The 11,052-nt window shown below is 49.4% G+C and overlaps 1 protein-coding gene across 1 annotated transcript; it reads right to left on the bottom strand.

The window, feature by feature from the left end:
• Positions 1 to 5,542: 5,542 nt before the first annotated feature.
• LOC105865094 (spermatogenesis-associated protein 31E1-like) lies at positions 5,543 to 9,723 on the bottom strand. Its single transcript, XM_012753453.2, has one exon. The coding sequence runs from the start codon at positions 9,626 to 9,628 to the stop codon at positions 6,116 to 6,118; it is 3,513 nt and encodes a 1,170-aa protein (XP_012608907.2). The 5' UTR covers positions 9,629 to 9,723; the 3' UTR covers positions 5,543 to 6,115.
• Positions 9,724 to 11,052: the final 1,329 nt, after the last annotated feature.

The raw sequence follows: 11,052 nt of genomic DNA, 5'->3' as shown, positions 1-11,052 counted from the left end.
AAATGAACAGAAACTTCTCCTAAGAAGACAGAATAATGGCAAACATATAATAAAATGCTCAACATCTCTAATCATCAGAGAAATGCAAATCAAAACCACAATTAGATACCACCTAACCCCAGTGAGAATGGCCTGTATCAAGAAATCCCAAAACGACAAATGCTGGTGAGGATGTGGAGAGACAGGAACACTTTTACACTGCTGGTGGGACTGCAAATTAGTGCCACCTCTGTGAAAAAGAATTTTGAGATATCTCAAACAGCTAGAAATAGAAATACCATTCGACCCAGCAATAGCATTGTTGGGCATCTACCCAAAAGAGCATAAGACATTCTTTTATAAAGACATCTGCACCCAAATGTTTATGGCAGCACAATTCACTATTGCAAGGACATGGAAACAACCCAAGTGCCCATCAATTCATGAGTGGATAATCAAAATTTGGTATTTGTTCACAATGTAATATTACTGAATTCTAAGAAACGACAGTGAGCTAGCACCATTTATGCTATCCTGGATTAAGCTTAAGCCCGTTATCCAAAGTGAGGCAACACAAGATCAGGAAAATGGGCTCCACATGTACTCGCCATCAAATTGGTACTGACTGATTAAAACTGTGGTGCTCAAATGGTAGTAGTGCTCACCAGGGATTCGGGGGGGGGGGGGGAGACCCACATCTTAGAAATGTGGTGAGCATTGTGGAGGGGGAGGGCTTACCTCTAACCCTTCTTAGTGAGAGGCAAAGATATAAAATGTAACCAAAATGTCAAACAAACAAACAAACAAAAAAACGTTTATCAGGTGGCGGGCAGGTGGGAGGGGGGAGGGGATGGGTGTATACTTACATGATGAGCGCCATGTGCACCACCTGGAGGATGGACACACTTGAAGCTCTGACGGGGCGTGGAGGGGGGAGGGATGGCAAGGGCAGTATATGTAACCTTAACAATATTTGTACCCCCATAATATGATGAAATAAAAAGAGAGAGAAAAAATAAATAAATAAAAAACATCATAACAGCAAAATTGTCTGGCAGGAACTATGCAAAAGGGTTTTAATGCTCTCATTTCCTTTTCACTGCAATGTTATTAACCTTTATCTGTGTTTTCCAGGTCAAGGAAATGAAGTTTGGAGACACTGAGTGACTTACCCATGTAGCTGATCTGGTAGGTGGAAAGTTTATCTCACTCAAGGGACCACAGTCTACAAAATAAATTTGCATACCTCTGCAAAATATGCATTGCCATTGGAAATAGGTATGTAAAGTGTTACTAGCATCAAATTATGGCAAGAATAAAAGAAACGGTGGGGGGGGGTGGTCTTGCTTTTGAAGTTTCAGGGGGACCCCTGTGCTGAGAGATATCTGGGGTCATTGGTAACAAATGGTAGAGATCATGACATCAGGGAACGGCTGTTGGCCATTCCGGTTTGTGGACTCAGGAGGAAGGAAGAGCTGCAGACATCATTATAGTGAAGGAGGGGAGGAAAGGCTGAGGCACGGCAGTGCTTAGAACCAGAGAGCTGTCGCCACATGTCCCAGAACAGATGTCAGCATGTTCTGACTCCCCTGCTACTGTCCCTGGAACAGCATCACTTTGCAGCTGTCTGGATGTTGGTTCTACCACATCCTCTGTGTGACTGCGGCACCACGGCTGTGGAGAGCATGGAATGTGTGCCTTCCGAGAAACAGGCTGTTCTGGTTATTACAGAATGCCCGAGGAGAGATGACACAGCAAACCTCTGAGTGCCCAAGAACACTTGAGCCTTTTTGGGAAGTGCAGCCATCTACATGGCCATGGGCACAGTGATAATGATTGATGGATCCATCTCCATCTGGATGTGTTGTATTACACCAATGGTGTGTGCAAGACAAAAAAGGTAGCTCTCTGGAGAAGTTTCTTCCTGTGGGAGTTTTTTAATAGAGTAAAAGTTCGTGAAACTTAGAGTAATATAGTCTATAAAGAGGAATTGCTCTTAGGGGTCTGTAGAATGAATATTTATTTATTTTGGCTTATTTAGAAAAGATTCTTATCCATTAGTGTTAAGTGATCATCTAATTGCTGCCCTCCACATTGTGTTCTGGAGTGCCTGAGTTATTGAAATCAGTGTGAGATCTGTTTTAAATAAAAATCTGTTTCAAAACCACATTTATAATAAATCCTGAATTCCATTTAGAGAGCATTTTACTGAAGATTTAAAAAATCACTTCATTTTTAGCAAAATGATTTTGCATGAAAAATTTTGAAAACAACGGCAGTATGTTTTTGTTCTGTTCTCCATTATCTCATTTTTTTGGTATTAATTCTTGGCATGTGTTAAATGGCAAAATGTTTATAAGATTTGCAGTAGGTTATCTTATTAAAAATAAAACACAGGTGGTCATAAAGACTGGAAATATTAACAATATTTTTATAATAAATTAAACCTTCTTGATTATTTCTTCTGAGGTGAAGGTGCAAGTTTAGGCCATGAGAATTGGACACACCTATCATCTGAGGCAGCATGTGACAGATGTGTGTGCAGTGAATGGTGGGCTGCTGCTTTCGTGCACATAGTTCATTGCAACGTAGCACAGCTTAGTCAACATTTCTTAGCAATAAACTATTTATTATGAATGTTTGTTTTCAGATCTTATGGCCACTCGAAACAACTTTAATTCAAAAGACTGATGAATAATCAGTTTAACCCTGTTAAAAAAAGTCAATTTGAAAAAAATACACTGCTTTTTGTAAAGTAGTTCCTTCATGAAATCTGTTTGGTCCCATTCTATACTGATGATTAAATTCACTTGTATAAATTGCACTATAAAAACATATTATCCGATAGAGTACTAGAGGATATCTGTGATCATATTCCAACATTTTGTGACTCAGTGACATTATAAGGGAGTAAAGTAGAAAAATAACAACAATAGATATAAATGTGTAACTATGGAGAATGGAAGGAACTTCCAGTTGGAACAAACAGGCCGAAAGAGCCCTCGTGTTGGCTTTGCTCCTTTTAGATAAAAGACGGTGGTGCTTTCATCCTGATGGCTAATCTGAGAGACTCAACCAGTGACATAGACTTGACAGATATTAAAATAGAGTTTAACAAGACGTGGACAACAGGCTGCTTATGAGCAGCAAGAAACATGGACTTTCTCCGAAGTTCACCTTCTAGAAAGTGTCAGGAATGTAACAAGTGAGGCCTTTCATTATTCTAATACAAACATTGATTAAATACACAATTTCTTCAATCCAATGTTAAGATGTCCCTTCCTACTAGTTTTACTGGGCTATGTGTACATCTCCAGCATAGGTTCAGTGGTAAGATTCCAAACTGTGTGAAGCAGCACATCCCTTCTTAGCCCTATAATGAACATAAAAGGGAGCCTGCCCTCCTAAGTCTCAGAAAATATGAATTTCTTAGAATTATTTAAAATAGGAATCCTTCTCAATAGTCCATCAGTTTAGCAATGTGGGCCGAAGATTTGAAATTTGTCATATCCTGGAAACATGTAATATCATCATTTGAAGTCCTCACCACATTTTGAGGAACAAAACAATATTACTATTAACAAATAAGTACAATTTTATGAGAGGATAAAATAGGAATATTGCCAGAAATCTTACCCATTTGTAAAAAAAAAAAAAATCTTTGCATGATTGTTAGCTTGTTTCATTTAAAAATAAAACCCCATAAGCTTGATACTGCAAAATAATGTGCTAATTGCACAGTCACCATCTGCCCCTGGGGAGGCCACTGTGAGTCCAGATGCTTCTTTGTTGGTTAATTCATTTTCTAGGGTCCATTTGCTGCAAGTCTTTATCACGTTTCATATGCTTTATGTCAAGCATAAAGAAATCAGCCATCTCAAATTCAGGTCTTGTCCCCAGTGAAATAAACAAAGGTGACATGGATACTATTGGACTAGATGATAACACTGGACAAATAAGATACTTTTCTCTCATTGGAGGTTGGCAGCATCTTATTCGTGTTTAAAATTTGTGATTCTCTCAATTGTGGGTCAGAGCTAAAGCTAATGAAAACCTGTGGGGGTGGGAATTTTGCAGGTCTACAGATGGAATCTGTAATTCTGTTTGGAGGCAAGAGAGAAGAACCCAATCCCTGAGCAATTCCCCAAGCATAAAATCCCATTTTGGGGGCAATGTCGATGATGTCTGAGTGTCTCAGTTCTCCATTTGGGGCACAGCTGATGCTGTCCCTCCTGTGTTGGCACTTTGCTAAGTGGATTCAGATCCACTGCTAAGAAGAATGCATGTGGGGCCTTTGTGGGATGGTTCTGCGGAGATTTCTGTGGGCAGTGGGTGGTCTCTGTGTATTGTCTCTTGGTAAGTGCTCTGTGAGAGGTAGCTTGATGTCAGGTGTCTGTGGGAGTTCTTTGCAGGCTCTAGGTGAGGTGAGAGTGTGACTTCTCTGTAAGGTGTCTGGGAAATCAGTGTGAAGTCTGCATAAGAGGTTTCTGGAGCAAGATGAGGTCTCCATGTGGCAGTGAGCTGTCTCTGTGTTGTCTCTCTGGGAGGTCTCTGAGAGGGGTCTCTGAGGTCTGGGAGGTGCTGTGGGAGCCCAGTGAGAGGACTGTGAGGTGGTGAGGGTTTCTGTGAGATCTGCAGTGGGGCTATGTTGGGCATGGGAGGCCTGTGTGTGGTCCCCCCGTGGGTTCTGCATGGGAGGGCAGTATGGGAAGTATGTGAACCACTGTGCCAGGCTTCTGTAGGAGGGCCTGTGGGCAACACAAGGTGGTGTGGAAGCCTTGGGAGAGGTCTCCGTGCCAGGTCTTCTGAGTTCACTCTTGGTGTGGTTCTCTGTCAGAAATGTCTGTAGGGGTTCTCCCTGGGATCTCTGTGTGGGGTTTCTCTGTGCAGGTTTCTGGCAGGGGCCTAGGCGGCTGTCTCCTACAGTCTCTGCCGTGTCCCAAGCACTCCTGGGATCCTGATCCCCTCACTGCTGCCTCCCCTGCCCCTCTGGGAGGCTGCCCCTTCCCTGGCAGAGACAGGACTGGCTCCAGGAGCAATGTGGGTGGGGGCAGCAGGTATGGGATTCTGCGCCTACCTCTGTCCCCAACCCATTGGGAACATTTCCTTCTGGCCCCTGCTTGCCAACATCCCTCAGCCCCGTCCCTGCTGGCCTCAGGGCAAGTGAACCCCCAAGACCTCCTGTGGATCTGGCAGCCCCAGCCCTCCAAGTCCCCATGCCCTGGGAGCAACCCTGGGGCAAAGCATCCTGTAATGGTCACCAGGCTGTGATCCCTCTTGTCATCCACTCATCCTTTCTGGAATTCCACAGGGATGGCACCCAGGCTGGTCACATATGCCATAGGGAAAGTCACCTTCTTGCATCAGGGCTTTGTGTCCCTTGGTCCTGCCCTCCCCATTGGGGCAGTGGCTGAACCCTTTGTCCAGCTGGGGCGCTGGCCATGGGGTGGTCAGTGCATGGGGCACTCCATGAGCTCTCCCGCCTGCTTGGCTCCCACCTCTCAGATTCTTCTCCCGTACCCCACTCTTGTCCTCCATGTGCCTCCCTCAGATGGCTCCCATGCTCCTGGTCATACCAGAGGGGCCAGCAGAGGCCCACCTCCAACCCAGGCTTCAGCAGGCTCGGCAGGGTGATCTGTTCCCCACCACAAGAGTCGGGGATGGCTAGATCTCTCCACTCTTGAAGCCACCCAGGCCCAGCACCCCCAGCCCTCCCCACTTTGAGGGAGTGACGGTGCTCGGCTCCCATGTTTCTGGAGTCCGGGGGAATTTCCACTCTAAGAGACCTCTGTAAATCCATCCCACATGGCTGCACAATGTTCACAGCAGAGGGAAAGCAGGAAAGAGGGGCCAAGCCAGGTCCCAGGGTGGAGTTTCCATAGGGTTTGCCAGTCCTGACAGTCCTGAAGACTCTGTAATGACTGAGCTGTAGTGAGGGATCCTGGGGTGGGGGTGGGTCTGCAAGGCCCTGTCAGCCTCCTCGTTGCCCATCTCTTCTAGAAGCTGCACTCAGGGAGAGTGAACACTGACCCCCTTCCCTGTGCCTCAGCACCCCACAGACAGAAGCCATCACCACCACTGATGAGGAAAACTACATGTATTAGGAAGAATTTTATGTCTTCATAAAAAGAGGCCATTAGCATATTTGGGATGTGCTCACACGAGGCAAAATAGGTTTTTTTTGCCTGAACTGGAGTTTTTCTGGGAGAAAAGTTTTCTCTGGTTGATGAGGCAAGATACCTCTAGGTAGACGACAGTGCCTGGGGCAGCAGACGGGGTGGCTGGAGGCTCTTGCCACCCTTGGCTGATGCTGGCAGGGCCTGGCTGGGGAGGCCCAGTTACTCTCCCTATCTCTGACCAACCTGCTCTTGACTGGATGGCTGTGGCTCATGGAGGTGGCTTGGTGACTGCAGGCTTTACCTCTCTTCACTCTCCTTTGCTCTAGGTGGGAGGGACCCCTGTGGTAGCTGCAGCTCCTACCCACTGAAGCATGGAGTTTCTCTTTGTACCAATTTCCCTTCAATGCAGGAAGTTCATGGTGAAGTCCCATATTCTCCTCTAGGATCTGTCCAATAGTGATCGTGAGCTCCTGGGCTTCAGCCATCCCACTGCCTGTGACTGGTCCCCAGCACTGGGTGGTGTCTGATGCAGGCTTGTATTTTTGTAGGGGATTTTCCTGCCCTGTGCCTTTCTTCCGGAAAATTCGCTGCAGAAACTGCCTCATCTTGTTCCTAAAGGAGCTTCCTGAAGGAGCCTGTCCTTCCTTTGGCAGAAGCTGGGAGAACTTGCTTCTTAGTGACTCTGCTGATTCCCTATCCTGGGAATGGTGGCTTATACCATTGGTTTGGAAGGTCCTTGGTCCTGCAGACTTTTGTTTGTGCACCCCTGGTTTGGGCCTCCGACAGCGCTCACTCTCATCAGTGGGGCCAAATGTCTTGCTCTGACTCTCACATGGGGCCCGGAGTTTCAGGATCTTGCTCCCTTCCCTTGATAAGAGGTTGCATGCCCTCCCAGTGTCACCACTGGATTTGCTGTGAGAGCTGGACAGAGAGGGCTGAGAAGCCCAGATATCTGTGGCAAAAGCATCAGGGTTGCAGTCCTCAAGGAAGATGCCAGTGGTGCAGTCTTGGAGGAAGACATCGGGGGCAGGGCCTTGAGACTGGTTCTCTGGCTCCACCTCCACTGCCAGCTCACACTCACTAACAATCCATGCATTAAGACATAGCTCTTTGGGGTCCTGGGTGACATAAATTGTTGAGGGTAGGGAGCTTTTACTGTTCCCCAGAGACTCTGAGCTCATGTTGACATTAAGGGTGTGGGAGTCTGCCCTCACACTGGCTCCCAAGGTGGCTTCCCAAGCAGGGAACTTTTCTTTCTCAGCCTCCATTGGCTCTGTGGTCTCCTTGGCCCCTGAAGATTGGGACCCTACAGTGAGCTCCAGCAGTGCTAGGCTACTGTAGGAGTCTCCTGAGGCCACACTCTCCTTCTCCTCCCTCAGCTCATTCCTGGCCATTGCTGGACTTGGACTTGGTTCTGGGCTGCCTTGCCCAGCCCCCAGGGCCATCTCACTGTGCCAGATTCTGTAAGTGATGGGCTGAGAAGACCACCTGCCCTCCTGAACAGCGGAAGGAGCCTCTGTGTGCCCAGAGTTCTCACCAGACTGAGTCCCTCTCAGGTCCATCTTGAGGTCCTCACCCACAGGTGAGGGGACAGGGGGAGGATCAGTCAGGCTGAGGACTGTCTTTTCTGTTGTCACCTTCTCTCCTGGACCTTCAAAAGGATCTTCTCCTGGGAAATTGGGAACTTCACCTGTGGAGTTGTCCCCAGATACACAGATGGCCCAGGATGGAAAAGTGGAGTGTGGAACAAGCATGGGATGAGCCTTTTTCAACATAAATAGATTTTTGGCCTTGATGACCTTGAGGGGTAGGCCCCACCTGCGCCTCACCTGTAACCTTTTAATGTGTGCTTCCAGCACACGTTGACTGCCTGGATCAAGAAGTTCCTGCAATGTGTCCTCACAGGATTCCCAACCCTCTGAGGATGCCAGATTTCCAGTTTCTATGTGCATGTTTGAGTTTTCAGGAGAAGCTAAGGCTTGGTCAATAGCAAGCCTGGAATGATGAACACTCACAGGGATCCTGTTTTCCATAATCTGCCCCAACTTCCTGCTCAAGTGGACTTTCAGGACATCTTCTAGATGTTCCTTGTCTGGGCTCCCTGGAAAGTCATTTCTTGTGTTACTTCTTGAGGGGCTCATAAAGTCCCTTTCTAACTCCTCCTCAGAGCTGGGCCCTGGAATTATCATTGGGGAGCTCTCTGAATCCCAGGAGAGATCTTTCTGGACACTCCCTAGACAGTGCTCCAGATGCAGGCTCGAGTCTTTCCATGGTGGCCACATTTCTGGGCCCTGGGACTCCATGTCCTGTATATCCTGGCTGCTTCCCCCTTCAAAGGCTAAGGACCATGAGGACCCTTGCTTCTCCTTTGCCTGACCTGCCCCTAGAAATTTGCCCTGAGGCTGCACCATTCCCAGAGACAGCTGGTTCCTGGATGGCAGTTTGCTCTGGTGCTTTGTGAAGCTTGTTTGCAGATGTTGTTCCAGTTGCTCCTGGAGCTCAGGTTTGATAACATCTCCTGGGTGGCTAGAGAGTGACTTGTGGGTTTGGGAGACCCAGCTGTTGGGAATGAGCTGCTTAAAGACTTCCTGAGATTTTTTGACTATCGTGGGTAAATCCCTCCTGCTTTCTTGTTGCTTCTTCAGAAGGTGACATTCTAGCTGTTGAATAGCAGTTGGGATAGGAAATTGGGCCTTCATATGGACTGTTGGGCGAGATGCTCCACAGAAAGTAATCTGAGGTGAATAGCATGGTGGGGTTGAGAGAGAAGGTGGGAGACGGGCCTGGGTGTGAATCCCAGCCAGAGGTGGGGTCTGGAGCTGGGGCAAGGTTTCAGTCAAAGGCTGGGGTGGGGCTATGTGCTGGTGCCAGGGCTGGGGCGGAAGGAGTTGTAGAGGTAGCTTAGCCTGAATTTGTACCGTGAATGAATTAGAGAGTACATTGAATAAAACAGAGGGAAACTCTAATGGGGGACCAGAGACCCAGGCCGCAGCCACCAGGGACTCACTGTGCAGAAAGGGGTGGCCCCAGAAGCACTGACTGCATTTCTGCTGCAAATGGTCCCCCAAAGGCTTGGGATTGGAGAGCTGCTGAGGATCAAGCAGCTGCTCTGGTTCATTTGTCACATTCCAGAAAGGGTAATCTGGGCTCATTTGTTTCTGAGATGACCCCTTCTTTTTCCCCTTCCACAGCTTCAGCTCTACTCTCTTGGTGATGAGCATCTCCAGTAAGTTCTGGACATCAGGGTTGATGAAAGAGGGACCACGAGCCTCCATCTGCTTGTGTGTGGAGTCTGCCCAGAACGAAGCCTCTGGTGGGCGGTTGGAAAGATGCTCTTGCTGGGATTTGCCCTTGGATGAGGTGGAGAGACACCAGGCTCTGCCAGCTCTGGCAGCTGCCTGCCACCAGGCGAGGGCTGAGACAGGGTCACTGGAGCAACCAAGGCCCGAGATCATTGAGACAGGAGGAGACAACCAACAGTTGTTGGGTGGAGAACAGCTCTGTGGGACAGTGCCCGGTGAGCGTGCCATTGAGTCACACTGAGGGGGAGCCAGGCTGGAGTCAGGAGGAGGCAGAGGGCAGGCCACAGGATCAGGGGACCGCGGTGTGGGAAGGGAAAGCACCCATGGCTGGGGTGAAGGGCATTCTAGGGGAAGCAAAGGCTTTGTCAGCTGGGAGGCACTCAAGGATGAGTGTGATCCAGCACAAACTGGGAAGGTTGTCAGGCCTGGCAACAAGATGGAGGACAGAGGCAGAGGGTGCTCAGCCAGGGGAGCTGGGGAAGCCACTGTGGAGGAGGTGGCAGGAGAAGCATCTTCCACACACTCCCTATGAGGCAGGTGGGCTCTGGTAGGTGCTGGCTTGCACACCTCCCCTGGGGGGTCTGGATATGACAGCTGATGAAAGTCCCCCTTGTCAGAGAACTTCCCCAGGTTGCTGCAGGAGACAGGAGGCACCAGCTGCAGCAGGGGTGGGTGGGCCAGGGGCCGCCACCTGTGGCCTGTGGCCCCTCCACTGCCCCCATACTGACTTCAGAGCTCTGTCCCTCCCAGGCCCCAGGGCTCTAGCCACATCCTCTTCCCTTCCCTGTCCCCCCTCCCAGGTCAGCCCCAGGCCCTGGGGTCACATCCCAGCCCCTGGTAGAAAGGAGGGCAGAGAGAGAAGCGGAGAGTCCCTCACCCCTGCAGAAGTAAAATCAGGTCCCGAGCCCCTTCCAATTCCCTCCGGCAGTCTCTACAAGCTGGAAATCAGGAGCTGGGTTAGCAGGGAAGGGAGGAGCCGGGGGAACTTGCTGGAGGCTGAGTGTCCCCCTAGGGCAGACTGTGAGGGGTTAGACCCTGGAGCCCACACATCAGTGTCCTAGGCCATTGACCCCAGGAGTGACAGCGAGAAGTACTTCGTCATGTACACAGTGCTCCCACATCCATCCCCCAGGGTCTTCAGCCCCCGTAGGGGAGAAGACAGGGGTCACCTCAAAGAGGAAGCAGCCTTAGCCAGGCTGAGCAGCCCCCCCTCCACATCCAGGCCCCTACTGGACGGCACCCATTCCCTGCCCACCTGGCTTCATGCCCGGCACGAGATCTGAGGAGAATCCCAGGTTCTGATTTCCTTCCCAGGACCCCCTCCGGCCTCTGTGGCTGTCTTCCTAGGAGACTCATCCCTCAGGAACAATGGAGCCAAGTCCCCCTGGGGGCTCCGGGTGGAGCGGCAGAGCCTCACCTTTCAGAGCACAGCTCTTCTTCCTGCTCCTGGGCCTCCCCCTCTTCCCCACTGGAGGCTGGGAGACAAGAAAGATTGAGGGGCTGGGACCAGTCCTCACCCACCCACCCGAAACAAGCTGTGGACATTCAGCGCTCATGGAGGACATGGCCTTCTACATCTAGCTAATGGAGCTCTGTCTTCTTTTCTTAACTTTTACTCATTTTTAAAGTGGATAAAAATATTTTCTGTTTTC

Source organism: Microcebus murinus, chromosome 17 (genome assembly GCF_040939455.1).
Source record: "Microcebus murinus isolate Inina chromosome 17, M.murinus_Inina_mat1.0, whole genome shotgun sequence".
In the NCBI taxonomy this organism is placed as follows: Eukaryota; Metazoa; Chordata; class Mammalia; order Primates; family Cheirogaleidae; genus Microcebus; species Microcebus murinus.
Note: the sequence above shows the minus strand (reverse complement) of the source record. Positions and strands in the feature narration are given on the sequence as shown.

Bases quoted from the DNA above. Each gene is read 5' to 3' on its own strand.
- LOC105865094 (XM_012753453.2), bottom strand. From the start codon at position 9,628: ATGGCACGCTCACCGGGCACTGTCCCACAGAGCTGTTCTCCACCCAAC.